This window comes from Anabrus simplex, chromosome 6 (genome assembly GCF_040414725.1).
Source record: "Anabrus simplex isolate iqAnaSimp1 chromosome 6, ASM4041472v1, whole genome shotgun sequence".
In the NCBI taxonomy this organism is placed as follows: domain Eukaryota; kingdom Metazoa; phylum Arthropoda; class Insecta; order Orthoptera; family Tettigoniidae; genus Anabrus; species Anabrus simplex.
The window spans coordinates 70,486,871-70,504,514 of record NC_090270.1 but is presented as its reverse complement, the minus strand read 5'-3'; the positions used below and the strand labels follow the sequence as shown (position 1 = coordinate 70,504,514).

Below are 17,644 nucleotides of genomic sequence, written 5' to 3'. Positions count from 1 at the left end.
GTAAAGCAAGTAGAAAAAAAAAATCCTCTATGGACACTAAGTGATAAATACGGTGCATTTATTGTTGTATTGAAGATGCATATTTGTGTACCGTTCAAAATATTGTTTACAATTTAATTAAAAATTCATTACAAATTCATGCCAGTATAAACTTCACGAGTTGATGTATTGAAGGTTACAGGAAGGTTTTATTGCAATATCTTTGACTGTTGTGAAATATCGTTAGTGTTTGATGTTTAAGTTCCAACACTTTTTCTTTCTTTCCTTTCTGTAAGTTTATTATAACAACAACAATAATAATAATAATAATAATAATAATAATAATAATAATAATAATAATAGAAAAGGATTTTGAAGTACCTTTGGGACAAAAAGGCAACAACTAGCTGGATTTAAGAATTAAAGAAAGATTTAGAAAGAAATAATATAAAAGAAGAAGACTCTGTGGACAGAGAAATTTTATGGAAGTATGGAAGGATTCCAAGGAAGATTGAACAAGAAGCCTGGTGTGAAGTGGTCCGAGGACAGAAGGAAACAGCATAGTGAAAGGATGAAAGAATATTGGAAGGAGTGGAAGAGGAAACAACAAAGTGTGAAGAACTGAATTAAAATTGGCACGTTGTCCTTAGCAGACCTCATCGGAAAGAATAATAATGATTGTACCGGGAGGTACACCTCAACCCCATACATTTAAATGAAGCACCTTGAAGAGCGCTATCTATCATATAAAAATTGAAACATCTAGTACAAGAAGTTGGAACGGTTATCAAAAGTGATGCATATGGTGCATTTACTGTTGTGTTGAAGATGTATATTTGTGTACCGTTCAAAATATTGTTTACAATTTTATTACAAATTCATTACAAATTCATGCCGGTATAAACCTCACGATTTGACGTATTGAAGGTTACAGGAAGGTTTTATTGCAATATCTTCGACTTTTATGAAATATCGTTAGTGTTTGATGTTTAAGTTCCAACACTTTTTCTTTCTTTCCTTTCTGTAAGTTTATTATAACAGCAACAACAACAACAATAATAATAATAATAATAATAATAATAATAATAATAATGATAATAATGATAATAATAATAATAATAATAATAATAATAATAATAATAATAATAATAATAATAATAATAATAATAATAATAATAATAATCTCCTTATTTTGTTCTTGTATTTCTTCACCAGTATTCCAAAAGCCTACAGTATATTTCCAGTTTTTAGACGTCGTGGGGTGGAAATTGAATGATTTTGTTGGTATATTTCCAAACATACCAGTATTGGAGAACATTATAATTTTTATACATTCATTTTAATGTCTTATAGCCTCTAGTCTTTTACTTGGATATTGATGCGATAGGCCCACCCTTTAACTTGTGCATGAAGTTCTATTGTCTTGCTCTTAATTTGAGTCATTTTTCATAATATGACTTTTACATTCAAAATGCCAATTATTCCTTTTCATGTAAGGCTACTTAGTAGAGGTTATGCTCTTAACAGAATAATATGTAATACGAATCCAGAATGTGAGGTCATATTATACTGCAAAAGAACAACTGTATTTGAAAATAAAAATACATGCATTATAACATTTTGGGAATGAAAATGGAAATACAATAAATTTTCATGTGGTGTATAATCTGGCACTGCTACGTGGATATTGATGTGATAAGACATACCTACTCTTTATTTTATGTGTTGAGTTCTGCTGTCTTGCTGTTAATGAGACTTTTTTCTCATAATTGGAGCTTTATGTCAATTGTTCCTTCTAATGTTAAGCTATGTAGCAGTGTGAGGTTATGCTTTTCACAGAATAGTATGCCGTACGAATTTGGGGTATGGGATCATTTTATAAAGGAAAATATCTACTTGAAAATAAAAATATGTGGGATACATTGTAATGTTTTGGGAATGAAGAGAATGGACAACACTACTACGGTTCAGGAAAGTGGGAGTGTATGGTAAGGGGACGATATGGGGGCAATCGAGGGAAGCATGACCAATTGTGCGTCACAGCACCGGAAGTGCACTGCTCTCTCTACGTTCAGATTCAAATAACTAATCCACCATCTTGGCTGGCACTGAAAATTATTATCGAGTTTCATCTCTATCCCATTATATCCTCTTTGGTCAGTAGTCTGCGGTCCGCTTTAGTTTGCGAAGATGGGAAGTTGTCGTGTTCGTGTGGAGTTTCAGGAAATTCCCTGAGCAATCGCCTCCTTCCAGAACTTCATTTCACGACCTTGTGAATAAATTTCAGACCACTAGTTCAGTGCTAAACCAGAAACACACGTGGAGACATACAGTGGTAGCAGAAGGAAAATTAGACAAAATTGGTGCAAAACTTAAATGTTTGGTATGAAAATCATTACCGAAATTAGCACAGGAAGTTGAAGTTTCAGTGACTTCTGCACATAGAGCAACAAAATGATTAAAACTTGTTAGTCCTAGCCTTGGTAAGTTGTTTTCTTCTCAATTTCTTCCTTACACAAGCTTTTTAAAAAAATGAGATAGCCATTAACTGGAATTTCTTTTGAACTGTTTCAGAGAAAAGAGCACCAATTGTGCATAGTTGCAGATCACATGTTTGTACAGGTATAAATTTCATTGAATAGTATCTTATCTGAGGTAGAGTTTGACAGATTTTGAAGACATTGAAAAAAGCAGTAGTTAGAATGTAGATTCGTTCTCTCTCTCTATGCTCCTTATCAGTTTTGAAGTTGTAATAAATATTTCTCTCTGGTGGCCATAATTGACAAGGCACCAAGTCTGTATGATCTGAAACCATGGTTAGCCGGTTCGAGCCCTGTTGGTCAAAAAAAATAATTCACCATCAGAATGTCGGCCAGCAGGATAGGAGAGGAAGTGGTATTGCTAGATAGCGTGCCAAAAGCCTGGATTCAATAATTCCAAACTCTCCGCAGTGTTCATATGGAGAGAGGGCATATGACACTGTTCATGATGATTTGTCCGTTGCATGGCGACGTTAAGCCTTGAGCAGACACCTCAGTGCTATTCAATAGGAATAGACTATGTGCCAACACCGGGTTTCACCTCTCTCTTCATACTATCATACATAACATCATTCATTTTATATGATTGACTCCTCTGATGAGGTTTGCCAGGCTGAGTGACTCAGAGGTGCTGGACTTCTGACCCCAATTTGGTAGCTTTGATCCTGACTTAGTCTGGTGGTATTTATAGGTGTTCAGTTACATCAGCCTCAAGTTGGTAGATTTACTGGCATGTAAAACTCCTGCAGGACTAAATTCGGTACCTCGCCAAAAACCGTAAAAATAGTTGGTGGGATGTACAGCAAATAACATTATTGTCCGATGTGGTTGATGTCAAGAAGGGCATCCTTTCATAAAAACTCGCTACAAAGATTAGTTTAACTTAATACCCGACCCCATAGAGCAATGGCCATACAATAAATATTTCTCTGTGCTTGCATAATCTGTATAATACAGTAGTGTCTTTTTTTGCCTATAAATGTTTTAAATTTTTGTCTCAAATTGTATGTACTAACTGCCGGGTTGAGTGACAGACCGTTAAGGCTCTGACTTTCTGAGTCCAGGTTGGCAGGTTCGATCTTGGCTCGGTCTGGTGGTATTTCAAGGTGCCCCGTATCTGTAGATTTACAGGCACGTAAAAGAACTGTGAGACAAAATTCCAGCACCTCGGCATCTCCAGAAACCGTAAAAGTAGTTAGTAGGACATTAAACCCGTAACATTAGAATAAAGTTATTATAGACATACTAACTTACAAAAGTTGAAGAGAGGTGTTTTTTTTTTCCTGTTACATCATTTAGGGACAATGGATTGCAGTTTACAGAACTGTTGAGGGTGAAAGGAAATTTAAATTTAACTTAGACTATAAATTATATCAATAGTGCAAGGTGGAATGTTTCTTAAGAGGAAGGTCTAAAAATGAATTATTAAATATATTTATTAATACTAGTCCTATTGAAAAATTATGTATAACAAAAGTAAAGGATGGTAGTAGCTAGGATCTTCTTATATGAAAGGTAGTAAGGAAAGTCATTTCCAAATTTCCAATCTTTTATTTACTTACACTACATTTTTATATAATGAAACTACCATTTTTAATATCCGACAGTCTGATTAGCTGGTTTGATTTTCATTGGTGTAAACAGAAATTTTTACTTCAGAACGTTGGCTGGTTGGCCAGCTGAGTAGGAGAGGTGGTGGTATAAAATTCCTTATTACTAGATTGTATGCCAAGAGCCTGCGATCAATTTCAAATTATTTTCTCCAAAGTGCTCATATGGAGTGAGGATATATGACCCTTGATGGTGATTTGTTCGTTGGATAGAGACGTTAAGCCTTCACAACGTAGTTATACCCAAAATAAACTTGGTGTTACTCTGCAGGAATAGGCTTTGCGCTAACACAGAGTTTCAGCTTTTCACTACCTCATCATCATCCACTACACAACACACAAAATGCAGTCATCACACTGGACACAGGAACACACACACTCACATATGCTTTTTGCTTCTGAGGCAGTAACCATGTCTTTGACTAAAACCTCTCTCTCTCTCTCAAAGTTTAAATTTTATTTTTATTTGCTTCATTTTGTTTGATTTTGAAATATAGTTAAAATAATAATGCTGTTCAGCACTAATAGCTGAAGAATGTCCAATAAAGGGCCAAAACATGAACTATAAGATGATTGTGCAAAGTATTGAAAGGTAGATTTTACCAATGTAATGTCTCGCACTCAAAGGGTGGACAAGGTAGCCAAATCAATGATATCCTAGCTTGTAAATTATATTTTCTCATTGTCGCTGATACCAAGGTCATATCTTGCTCCAGAGTACAAATTACTCATTGCTAACATTTTGTCGGCGCTGGCGGCTGCAACTTGTATCCGAGTCAACATAGTCTTCAGCAGTTTACACTTTCACACTTATAATGCTTTGTCAATATTTTCCATATGACTTAGTAGCCCAATCATTGGATGAAACATACATCCACACAGATTACATGGAATGACCAGGGAAGGGCGGGGCTGAGCTTGATGGAGCTTCTGTGCTTGTTTATCCTCTTCATGTCATCGTCGTTCCTCTTCAAACACCGTAACCGACGTAAAAACAGTATGGCGCCAAAGTGTACGATTCTCAGCAAGCATATCCCAGGATTGAGTGTTAATTCCAGCTCTTTTCATAGTATGCTTTAGCTGATCCTTGAAATACCTCAAAAAGGCTCTACAGAGTCTTGTACCAGAGCATAGTTCATACAGGAGTTGATGAGGAAGCTTGATATCACTCGTGCGGCGGACATGCCCTATCTATCTGAGATGGTGGCCAATGATGGTAGCCTCGATGCTTATAGCATGCGCTTTCTCAAGAACTGCAAGGTTGGTGATGTTCAAGATGGATCTAAAGTTTTTGCAGATGGAAGCACTAGCTTTTTATATCCTGACGGTAGAGGGTCCATGTTTCACAACCATAAAGCAGTGTTGATATGACTTGGTGTGCATTGTAAGGTCCTGCTGAGTGAGCAACACCAATTCTCCTATCCACATCTTGTGAGCAGTTGGCATTTTTGAGAGGATAATTCCTAGATACTCTATAAAAAGTGGTCGACCTGCTCCAGTGGAGTATTCGCAAGGGAGATATTGAAAGCTGGGAGATTCGACCCAGGTGCAGGCTGTGCGAGTACTTTGGTTTTCTGAACATTAATGGAGAGACCAAAATAATCGCAAGCACCCTTGAAACAACTGACAGACTGTTGTAGCTCATCAGGTGTGAGAGCAGGTACGACAGTGTCATCTGCACATTGCAGTTCCATAAATGTTGGATTTCCTCATCCATCACCCCCTTATGTCCAGTCAACTGCTAGACCGGCCCCACACATCACTTCTGAAGAAGTTGTTTGAACAATAACTAGCATGATGAATGCAAAAACCCCAGGACCTGATGATCTTCCAGCTGACTTCTGGCAAAGTAGAGAACTTCATGGAAAGGCAGTTCCCTGCCTAACAAAGTTTTTTAGTGCTATGATCTACTCCAACCATACTCACAATACATATCTATGTATTCTTCTACACCTGACTATGTCAGTATTAGGTTGGAAAATATTCACATTTGCTGGCAGGACCTAGTGTTTGCAGTGCACTATGTCTTCTGGTATAGGCTAGAGCAATTTTGTTACTTTCATAGATCTGTCTCTGTCTTATTCTTGGCTTTGACAATATGAAAGTGACTGAGGTATGAGTGATGCTAGTAATGCCATTCCTTATGCAGCCAGTCCCTGCTATGAATGGTGTGAAAATGTTGCTCATAAGGTCAGTTGGTGCATGCATTTCAGTGGGCTTGGCAGACATATGTAATAGCAACTCTGGCTCGGTGAGGAAAGCAACGGGAAACTACCTCACTCCTCATTTCCCTAGTACGCCTCTTCATTGATGCCTAGGCCATCTATGACAGCTGATGACAGAGCTGTTGAGGATTCAACCAGCCTTAGGGCTGAGGACTCAACATACGTACAGGCACTTGTAACGAATGAGAACCCAACAAATACTGTATGAAAATCATGAGAATAGTATACAGAATTTGTACAGCATCTATAAAACCACTGTACAGGTCTCATTTATACCATCTGTACAATTTATAGAGTTGCTTCTTTTGATTGCTGATGTTAACTGTATATAATTGTTCCCTTTTCCAAATTTACAGAAATTCTTATCCTGGCAAAGGATCAAATTCTGGTCCTCCCAGTTAAGAGGCAATTGCCTTGGAGTATTGTATCCGGGTCAAAAGCATTATCCATAATGTGCTTTAGATAGCTGTTTTTGAAGATAGTGTATCCAGAACTTTGTAATGCTTCTCAGTTGCGTACCCTACAGATTAGTGCACTACCAAATAATGTGTTAGGAGAATATATAAAATTTGCATTTAAATTATGTTTATTTTTACTTTTCAAGGGCCTGGGAGTGGCAGAGCAGCACGAGAATTTGGACATCATCGCCCTCTATTTACTGTAAATAAGGTGCCAGGCTTTGCAGCTGCAATGCGTCGGGAAAGCTTACCACCACCTGCAAGGGCTGCTTCACCAGGCAAACAACGTTCAGAATCACGAGGTAATATTGAGCATTTTTATTCATTTTTATTTATTTATTTATTTATTTATTTATTTTTTCAGACTGTAACCGTTTCACTTCCCAATTTTGTAAATGAAAAAGAAAATAGGAAAAGGAGAACACTCATCTCTAATCATTTTAAGGTGCTTTTAATAAGAACAGAACTACATGGAGAGCTATACAAAGCAATAAATATCTTTTTTTCTCTTATCTGTCCTGTGTAGACAAGTGAGAATAGTTCGTCTGGATATGGTACTCCATGAAGCACTCATCCACATGAAGGGAGATTCAAGAGATGATTCAAGGGATGATTCTGCATGAAAACCACATGCAGCACAAACTCGGCATTACCTTGATGGGATGGATTTCTTTTGAGTTAGTGTAATTTAAAGTGGAAAATGATACAGCTGTTTACCCTCGAGTCTCGGAGATGTGTCCTCAAAGCTAGGGTAGCGCCTGCTTAGATGTGGAGGCGGGGAAACACTTTGAAGAAATTGTTCAGTGATATTTATTCAAAATGCTGTGAAGCTTCTTCTGTTCTTTCCAGGATTCACAATCTTCCATACGATGTAACTATTCATTAAAGCCAATTTCAGCCTGTGAAAGTAAATCATCTTTTACTCTTTCACATATTTTCTCATCAGTGGGGAGGAAGCCATATGTTGATCATGAACATCAACCCCACACATTGTACTGTTGTAGTGTGCCATCACATTGGGTTTCAGTTTTTCTTTCCTTAGTTTTCACTTTACAGTTACAAAATCTGGTTTATCATCTTGTGTGTATAACACGTAAACAATCTTTTTTATATATTAGTATTACAGCCAGTCTCCCCTGCGAACCATGTGACCTTGCCGCGGTGGGGAGGCTTGCGTGTCCCAGTGAATCAGATTGCCGAGCCGCAGGTGCAACCATATCGGATGGGTATCTGTTGAGAGACCAGACTAACAAATGGTTCATCCAAAGGGGAGTAGCAGCCTTTCGGAAGTTGCAAGGGCGGCAGTCTAGATGATTGACTGATATGGCCTGGTAATAATACTCAACATGGCTTAGCTGTGTTGATACTGCTACACGGCTGAAAGCAGTGGGAAACTACAGCCGTAACTAACTCCCGAGGACATGCAGCTCTCTCTGTATGAATGATGTACTGATGATGGCTTCCTCCCGGGTAAAATATTCCCAAGATAAAATAGTCCCCCATTCAGATCTCCGGGTGGGGACTACACGAGAGGGGGCGATCATCAGCAAGATGGATACCGACATTCTGCGAGTTGGAGTGTGGAATGTTAGAAGTTTGAATTGTTGTGGTAGGTCAGAGAATCTGAAAAGGGAGATGGATAGACTAAAGTTAAATGTAGTTGGTATAAGTGAAGTACGTTGGGAGGAAGAACAGGATTTTTGGTCAGGCGACTACAGAATTATAAACACAAAATTAAACAGGGGAAATGCTGGAGTTGGTTTAACCCTTTCCGCTCGTGTGTCAACCTGAGGTCGACAGCCATCACTTAGCGTTATAGCTCGTGTAGTCATATACACTAGCGACAAAAACTTTAAACTCAAATTTATTAGGCAGCACATTAGTTATATTTCAGATGACATCTTAAATCAAAATACATATACAGACATCTGTTATATACAAAATGACACACTATAAGGCAATTTGTGATTCAAATAATAGAAAATCTCTCTTATAGGTACGCTGTTCATATGCTGTGCACATATATAGCCTGTCTCTCTCTTTTGTTCTGATTACTGCTTGCAAAAGGCATTGCCAGAGATCTTCACAACTGTTTATTACATACTGTACTTCTTGCACAATTTTAACGTGTGTTTCAGGCTGTTGTCCTGCTCCAGAACTAACCCTCTCCCAATAAGTTGAATTCCAAATGGTACTGCATTGCTCGATAGAATGTGATGGTACTGCTTCCTCAAGATACCTTCCACTCTCATCAAGTCTCCCACCTTATTGTTTCCGAAATAATTTTAAACCATAACGCTACCACCCCTATGCTTCACACTTGGTGTTAGGCATCCTTCTTGCATTCTTTTTCCAGGACAACAGCGAACATACTGACGACGATTTGACCCAAACTTCTCAAATTTTGACTCGTCAGTCCATAGCATACGTTTCCACTGGTCACTGGTCCAATCCTTTTGTTGTCTGGCCCTTTGAAGTCTCTGCGATTTATGTCTGCATGTTAAGAGGCATTTTGGCAGATACATGTCTACACAATCCAACATCATGTAATATCAACCCAGCTATATAAAGGGAGGTCACAGCTACTTCAACAAAGAACAGTTTTACAGGGATTTCTAACAGTGACTAGAGAAAGATGAACAGTCAACACTGACACTGGTTGTTCTCTAGTTCTGTTGATTTTTCAGTGCAGACATCTGCCTTCTGTCGTGCTTGCATAAGATCACAATGTCTTTTATCTTCAGCAGCAGGTATTTTTCTAAGATGACCACAATGTTCTCTATCCTTGAGAGTGCTTTGTTGTGTTGCCACCTTCACTTCAAAGCAGAACAAATACCAAATTCAGAAATTGCTAATTTTTCAGCAATGTGCTGGTTTGACCAACCAACAGTCTTGTATGCACATCCCATAACAAGTTTTCCTTCACTTATTCCATTTATCCTGCAAAAATTGGAGCAGTACTGAAGAGAAGTAATTGGAAAACAGCCTAAATCCACAAAAACATTCAATAAGGAGGGGAAGTAATTTGTATTATTGCTAACAATAGATGATTTTAACAAGGACAACAGAGTCTCTTAAGATTTGTAAAATGCTTTGGTGTAGCAATGTAACAGAATCTAGTCCGACATTTTGTGCACACTGGCTGAAGATTATATTACAAGTATCTCTCTTCAGGTACCTATGTAATACCTAAATAATAATTAAATATCATACTTTGGTGTGTAGTCTAATAGATCAGAATGGACAAATACCTGCAGTGCGAATTAGGTCAGAGATCCTTCATTTACAGTTCTATTAAAACAACCTGCATGTTCTGACAACAGTCCCCATGTGGCACCAACTAAAGGTGTAGGAGCGTTGTGTTGCCACATGTTCCAGCTGATGTTACTACAGTCACAATCAACTCCCTGTGCTAGGTGCTAAGGGAGATACTATCTATGTACAGGAATCTTGAGAGCATTAGCATAATATTAAATGTTTTTCATATTATTCCAAGGTGGTTCAGCAGTAATTTTATTGGCTCAAATATTGTAAGATATTCCCCTCGCTCCCAAGTTTATCAGTCTATCTCCAGATGACTGGCTTCAATTTTTATGCAGACCTCAGCAGCATAATGGCACATTCAAAAATATAACCTGTCTTTATATCATCATGACACGGGGGTAGAATGCTGGCAAACAAGAATGAGTTAGCTGGAAAATTAATAATTTCCAACAATGGACCAGTTATGTTGAAAAATTAGCTTCTCAGCAAATTCAGTGTTTTCTAGTCACTGTTAGAAATCCTCATAAAACTGTTATTTGTTAAAGTAGCTGTGAACTCCCTTTATTATATGGCTGGGTTGAATGGTTCAGACGGTAGAGTGGTAAAGTAGGTTCTTGATCCTGAATTCCCAGTGGAATCACTTGTCCTTACCGTCGATCGGCATAATAGACGTAGACATCCCCCACATTCCTCTTCCTCGATTTAGAACTCATCACTGACCTACTACTAGATTGAAATTATGTTAATTAGATTAGCAGTGTGAGAATTTAATATCACAATATTAATTTGCTTTTAGAACGTACAGGACGTTCACCAGGCCCAGCAGGAAATAATCAAGCTGCTGTTCGATCACGAGAAGGATCACCTCGCCTACCTCGACCTCGCAGTGAAGAAATTCCTCTGGAGGACATGGGTTCTAAAGTGAGTGTGTCATTTTTATTTGAGTTTTGATATTTATACGAATACAGAGCTCAAAAGATGTTCTACATACAGTTAAACCTCGTTAAGATGTTTCTGCAGGGAACGAGGAAAAAGAACATGTTAAGCGAGGAAACGTACTAATGAATATACAAATAAAAACTATCCAACATGGAAATAGAAACACTAGATACAATTTTTTCCAACATGAGGGCATTTTACTTCATGTATCTGCAGGTACAGTGAAAACTATACACCTATCTACGATTTGTAAAGATGAGAGGAAAGTATTAGAAGCTGTAAAAAACACATGAGAACAAGTATGAAAACCTTTTCTGCCAACTCGCATGGATGTCAGTGTTTGTTGGCTTCAGCACGTCATAAGCCCACTGCTAAGGAAGAGTGGAAGCGTACACTCTTTCCTGATGCAATTATCATAAGCTTGCATCCATACAATAGGAGCATTAGAGGCTGGAACGATCTGGTGAGAGATGGAAAGAGCCTTTGATCCCGGAGCGCCATCTGCAGCAAGTAGTACTGTTTTGGGATAGGATCATGTTTGGTTGGTATACACCTCTAATTCCTATCTATAGTGCGTGTCTACCTTAAAAGAAAGCATGGAGTTAGATGTAGTATTTGCTTCTCACTTGCACTCTTATGTCCTGCAGCTTCGTCCTTTTGTACCCTCACAATGTTGTCTATTTCCTGATAAAATTATTACATGGTTGTGTAGATAATTTTCCACGCCTTTTGTTAACGTCAAATGTAAAGTCATAAATAAATAATTCAAGGCCTATTTTCCACAGTTACTTTATTTTGGTGCGAATCTGTATTTTTGCAGATGAATAACTTATCACACAATGGATAAAAAATCAATTATCAAAACAAATAAAGAATTTGTTTCTTCTGGATTGCCTGGTGTTGATGGAAATTACTCTTTCCCTGGACAATAAATTTTACATAAGGAGAAAGCTGTAATTTTTAAAATTTAGTACTACTTGAAAATTCTCGGATGGTTACACGGAAAAGTTAGGTAGCGAATATCCTATTTTGTTATTAACTGTATGTTGGTGATTAAGCGAGAAGAAATGTTTATAAATGTCTGAAATAGTTTTTAAAACAAACCAGAGCTCAGAAGAAATGTTTATAAATGTCTGAAATAGTTTTTAAAACAAACCAGAGCTCGGTATAAGATAGCAATCATAAGTTATACCACTTAGGTCCATTGCTTGCATGTTGCAGTCATGACTCAGTTGAAAGTTGAGTTTACTCAGCTATTCCTTATCTTGTTGTATTAATTGTGAATACAGAAACGAGAAAGCATAATATTAGCAAACTGTGCAGTAAAGAAAAATATATACTCATATTCATTATTTCTTAAAGAAAATCATTAGCCAAGCACTTAGAGAGATACCAAGTAAAAAAGTTTAATGTATAAATATGAAAAGAAAAATGAAAGGTCCTCTGTGAATGCGAGCAAAAAAAGAAACCTAAAAGAGCTGGCAAGCAAAATGAGTTTTGTATGTGGGCAAGTTCATGTGCTGCAGTGTGAGTGAGAAGGGATGAATGTTCACTCCGCTAGTTGCTGCGGAATTCAGGACTACATAAGCAGTTTAATATGTTTTATTAAATTCATTTTGGATCCATTGTTGTTGGAAAGAAATAGGACCATCATGGATGTATTCAATTTAATATTAATTATCAGTTTAAGTATTTTGACTTTTTTGTATAAACCATTTGTTTAAATTTTGTGGCAACTACATGGACTTATTGTTGAGTAAAATACTGTAGTCAAGCTGATAAAGATACGACAGTAAGGAGTTGTAAATTTCCTTAGCAAGGACATGAAGGAAACTCATACCACAGGGAAGGAATTGTTTTTCAGCATTTTGTTCACATAGAGAGAGGAGGAAGGGTTCATTGTTAGATAATGCTGGATAATATAACTATGATGACCACAACAGTTGCTATTTTTGTGTTTGATTTAGTTTTATGTTTGTGATGATATATTTTGAGTAATTTTCAGCTGATTACCTTGATGCAGTGACAGTCATCATCATCATCTGAATTTAGTGAATTTTCCTATCAGAGCATAAGTCTGTTACTACTTGAGATTTAAGAGACTACAGTATATTATTGTAGATGAGACATTGTTCTGAGACCTAACAGATCAAATAAGAAGAAAGACCTCAGCTTACTATCCTTCTCAGACTTGTTTTATGAATGATGTTGTAAAATTGGATTATTGTTATTAATAGCATGTGTGTATGATTACAGTGGCTATCTCTGTTTGGTGAAAAAGGAAATGATTTTGGAGGTTCTGGTCCTTTCTAAAACGGATATTTAACTGTGCTGATGCTTATTTTGTTACAAATGTTCCTGTAGATATTTATATGTAGACTGTACAACTGTAGTAGTACCTAGTTAGTGGGACATTGTGGGACATAAAACCTTTTTTATTATTATTTCTTTGTTTGTATTGGCCTTCTAGGTACCTCGTTATTCCATCTGTCTTCTCTGGGCTTCGATTTTTGCCCAGTGCTCCTTCATTCATTGCCGGTGTTGCTTTTTTTTCCTTTCCTCCATCCACGTTTTCAACTTTGGCCTTTCTTGAAAACCTTGGTGGTCTTTTAATTTTCTCCTGAGTAGGTTCCATTCTTGTTTACCTTTATAAGTGATCCCTATCTCCTGTAGGTCCCATTCCACCTCCTTGAAACAAGTTGGCTGGGTCTTCCTATCTTTAAAATAGGTAAAGATCTGGTTCGATAATCGTGTTTATAATCATTATTATTATTATTATTATTATTACTGAATGATCATTTGAGGCCTTCAGTCCTTTCCAGCTTCGATTTCTGGCCAGGTTGGAGATTTTAATAATTTATGGTTAAGCCCTGTGACTCGGAGACTGGGTGTTTATGTTTCTCCCAGCATCCTCTTCTTCATACACACACAACACATCACACTACCGCTCACCACAGAAATATGCAATAGTGAGTACATCCCTCCACACATGGTTGGCATTGGGAAGGGCATCCAGCATAATACAGGGCCAAGTCCCATATGCTTCATAACATACACCAATGATCCCACTGAGGTATGGGAAAGGCTGCAGAAGGGGAAGAGGACTATTATTATTTACATTGTCATTGCTTGTTAATGTTGTGATCTTAACCAGTATAATTTATGGAAGAATGTTAGCAGCAAGATGTGTATCGAGTTTTCTCTGTGATTATAACTGTACATATTTACTCTTTCATTGTCTTAGTGTTGAACAAGGATTGAGAAATCTGTACATAGTTTGGGGATTTGTAGAATTGTCTGTATTCTTTTTGATGATGGATTTCAAACCTCCCCCTTAAGATGAATCGTTAAGAATATATTTGCTTTGTTTTATATTCAGAGTTCATAATGGATTCTGTCTTATGGAAATTAATGTGTTCATGCAAAAGCTAAAAGTGGATATTGTGTAACTTTTCTCATGTTACCATTTTAGAACAAGAACAAGAGTTGCGCCAACAATGGGTCATCATCGCAGGCAAGTGGAACATCTGATTTGGTGGACAGTAATCCCAAATACCCTTCTAAACGTACTTCTTTCCCAAGCTTATATCCCACCTTGGTCACAGCTTCATCTCCTGTTCCCAGTCTCCCATCCCATCCTGAACCACCATTAGTTCCTGAACCTTCTCTCCAACAGCCAACTGGTGAGGAAATGCCTGCTCCAGTTGTGGTTCCCCCCAAGTTGCACTCAGAGGAAACATCCTTCACACAGCTACCTGACACGCCTGGTCAGAATCAGGAAGACAAAAGAACTCGAAGGAAAGGCATGGTGGAAACTGTATAGAAAAATTTGTGGCTGTGATATTATTGTTCGGAATGCCCTTTTCTTTTGCAATATCTTTGTGAAAGTGACATATCAAGAAGCCCACTGCTTATATCCAGGTTGTTTAATAAAAGTCTGCCGCGTTTACTATTCTGAAGAATGAGTGACTGCTATCCTCCTTTGAAAATTACTTTGAAGGAAGTTTCATTGCTACTCTTTATTGTATAATTGGGTGAATTTTGAACGTGTTTTCATTCCGTCCATCCACCTTTTGAATTTGAGTATTTGATAGACTTTCTATTTTCCTGTTCTTCTTTTGGTTTAACATCTTCGAAAATTCAGAATCAGGCAAGTAAGTTTTGAAGGAAATTCCATAAAAATTTGTTTAGAAAGTTACAGATTCTACCTGTGTGGGATTGTTTTAAACCTACTTCAAATTAGTAATTATTTTCCAAGTACATTGACCATTCAAAATGTTTTTGTTTTTAAGTCCTAAGCAAAAAGTTATTTAATTTTTTCTTAGGTGACCTATTGATTGAATGTTTTAAAATGTATGTAAAAAATTTCACTGTCAGAAGCAAACTAGAGCCAAATCAGGATAGATTGCCAGGTAATCCATGATGGAAGTGATATATACACATTTTTTTCTCCATTTTCACTGTTGATAAATGTCTATAACCCACAGTGATTTAACACATTGTGAGTGGCTTTCTGAACATTGCTTATCAAAACCGTTATTTTACTTGTTCATGTTTCTGCACCATCTTAAATTCTGAACAGCAATATTGCGAGTTTGTTCTGCACGAAAGTAAAAATTAAGTCTCAAAACTTATTTGCCCAGCAGTGTGTACATTTCTGTACATTTGTTCCATTTTGTTTATAAGTAGGAGAGAATATCATAAACCTTAGAATATTATTTTTAAACTTTCATGTTCTCCAATTGCACATCATGACATCAATGAAGGTTTTATGAATTATTGTTAGAAATGATCCATTTTTAATTTTTAATGGTATAGAAAAGGAACTAATTTTACTACTCACTGAAATTCAATAAATATTCTATTGTTTTCTTCCTCTGTATCCTGTTATGGAATAATTTATTACACATCAGCAGTTCAACAACACTGAATGTTTAGATTTGTTCTTGATGTATTCCATTTGTTTCTCTATTGCAGTGCTTCTGCATATGTGACTGGTGAAAGAATACCCATAGTACTTTGTAATTTTCCAGTGGTGAAGAGTTGTTAATTGTATTGACAGTTGGGGATAAATAGAGATATTTTTACTGATAATTGTTGGCTTGTGTATTGTAACTTATGCTTGATGTGGCCAAGTTGTTCACAAAATTAATTGAACAACTATTGCTCATGATCTACCTTGATCAAGATATTTTGCAATGATGGTACATTTCAAACTTTTTGTTATTGTATATAACCTTTGGAATCTACCTGGACAATTGGGAAATATATGTCAACAATGAGAGTTGGAAATATATTTTCTGTATGCTAACATACCAATCAAATAATTATCATAAGACAGAAATGTATACATTCAGCATGGTACTAGTGTATTTATTATATTCTGAATAACATAAAGGTTTGTTTGTTACATAATAACCAAAAAGATGCCTATTATTAATGGATTATGTACATAAAGATTCAAAGACCGTAATATTTGTGTAACAATACTTTTGTATGTATTCTTGAAATGGTAATATAATCTGATACTTCGAAACTCAATTTGGACCTGCATAGTACAAGAAGGAAGCCTTTAGGTCTGTTAGATGTGTTGAGGTTATTTATTTATTGGATTTTTCATCAGCCATAGGTGTTTTATTTTACACTGCCAAATTAATATGAAGAGTAATGTACTTAGAAAGATTTTATATTGCCTATTAAATTCTGTTTTGTGGTTCTACCATAGTTTTAATAATAATTATATTAACTTGCGCTTTGAACACTGCCCAACTTCTGGAGTATACATGGTGCAGTCCAGTGCTGTTTACATTTGAAATGAATCAGATATATTTCCACCCTTTGTGAGTCTTCATCAGTGATACAGTATCTCAGAATTTGGAAAAGTTGCTCTGTCCAGTATGATATATACAGTAGAAGTCCGTTATAACGAGAATTCACAACGGCGGAAAATTTACTTGCTATAGAAGATTGTTGTTATATCCAATTTTTCATAAAAGTTGGGGAAAACCCCATACACATTAAAATCAGTATGAAACTGCAATCAGTTTGTTCAAAACTTGTGTTTTTACGGATGATATACACACTACGGTTTACTTGTTTGTTATATTTCAAAATCCAATACTACGTGAAAGTGTATGTTTAATTTCATTCTAAAAATATTATAGTATCACTCCAGAGACCTCTGTGGCAAATGTTTCAATTTTCTTCTTCAAACAGCATCACCTAACCTAACCGTACATGTATCATGAAAACATATTTCGAGCACTTGTAGAGAAATGCCAACCTCCTCACTACAAATTTACATGGGAATAGCCTTTCCAAAATTTAACCAGATACGAGAAAATGTAAACTACCTTCGAAATCAGTGATGCGCTCTGCCATCACATTCTTACTTAATTTCAGTGTGTAGAGTACTAAAATTAAGTGATCATTTACGTAGCCTTTATTTCGAATGAGTTAACAACTGCTATCGACCACGTTATTTATGTATTTGTTACGAAAACATGTTTCCCTCTTTCATTTCTGATTTTCTTTATGGAACGTTAGTTGATGGGTATTACTAATTGACTCCAAAATTACCTTTGAATGTCAACGAGAGCGCTCGCAAGTGCAGATAGCGAGGAAAAGAT

At 36.6% G+C, this 17,644-nt stretch overlaps 1 protein-coding gene across 4 annotated transcripts in view; it reads left to right on the top strand.

Annotated features, from left to right (window-relative positions):
• Positions 1-16,732, top strand: part of ema (C-type lectin domain containing ema) — a 177,194-nt gene extending 160,462 nt beyond the window's left edge. For all 4 annotated transcript variants that reach the window (XM_067149861.2, XM_067149863.2, XM_067149860.2 and 1 more), the window contains 3 exons: positions 6,959-7,114; positions 10,873-10,997; positions 14,488-16,732. In XM_067149861.2, coding sequence (XP_067005962.2) covers positions 6,959-7,114; positions 10,873-10,997; positions 14,488-14,838 — 632 coding nt within the window. In that variant the 3' untranslated portion in view covers positions 14,839-16,732. The remainder of the gene's footprint in view (positions 1-6,958; positions 7,115-10,872; positions 10,998-14,487) is intronic.
• Positions 16,733-17,644: the final 912 nt, after the last annotated feature.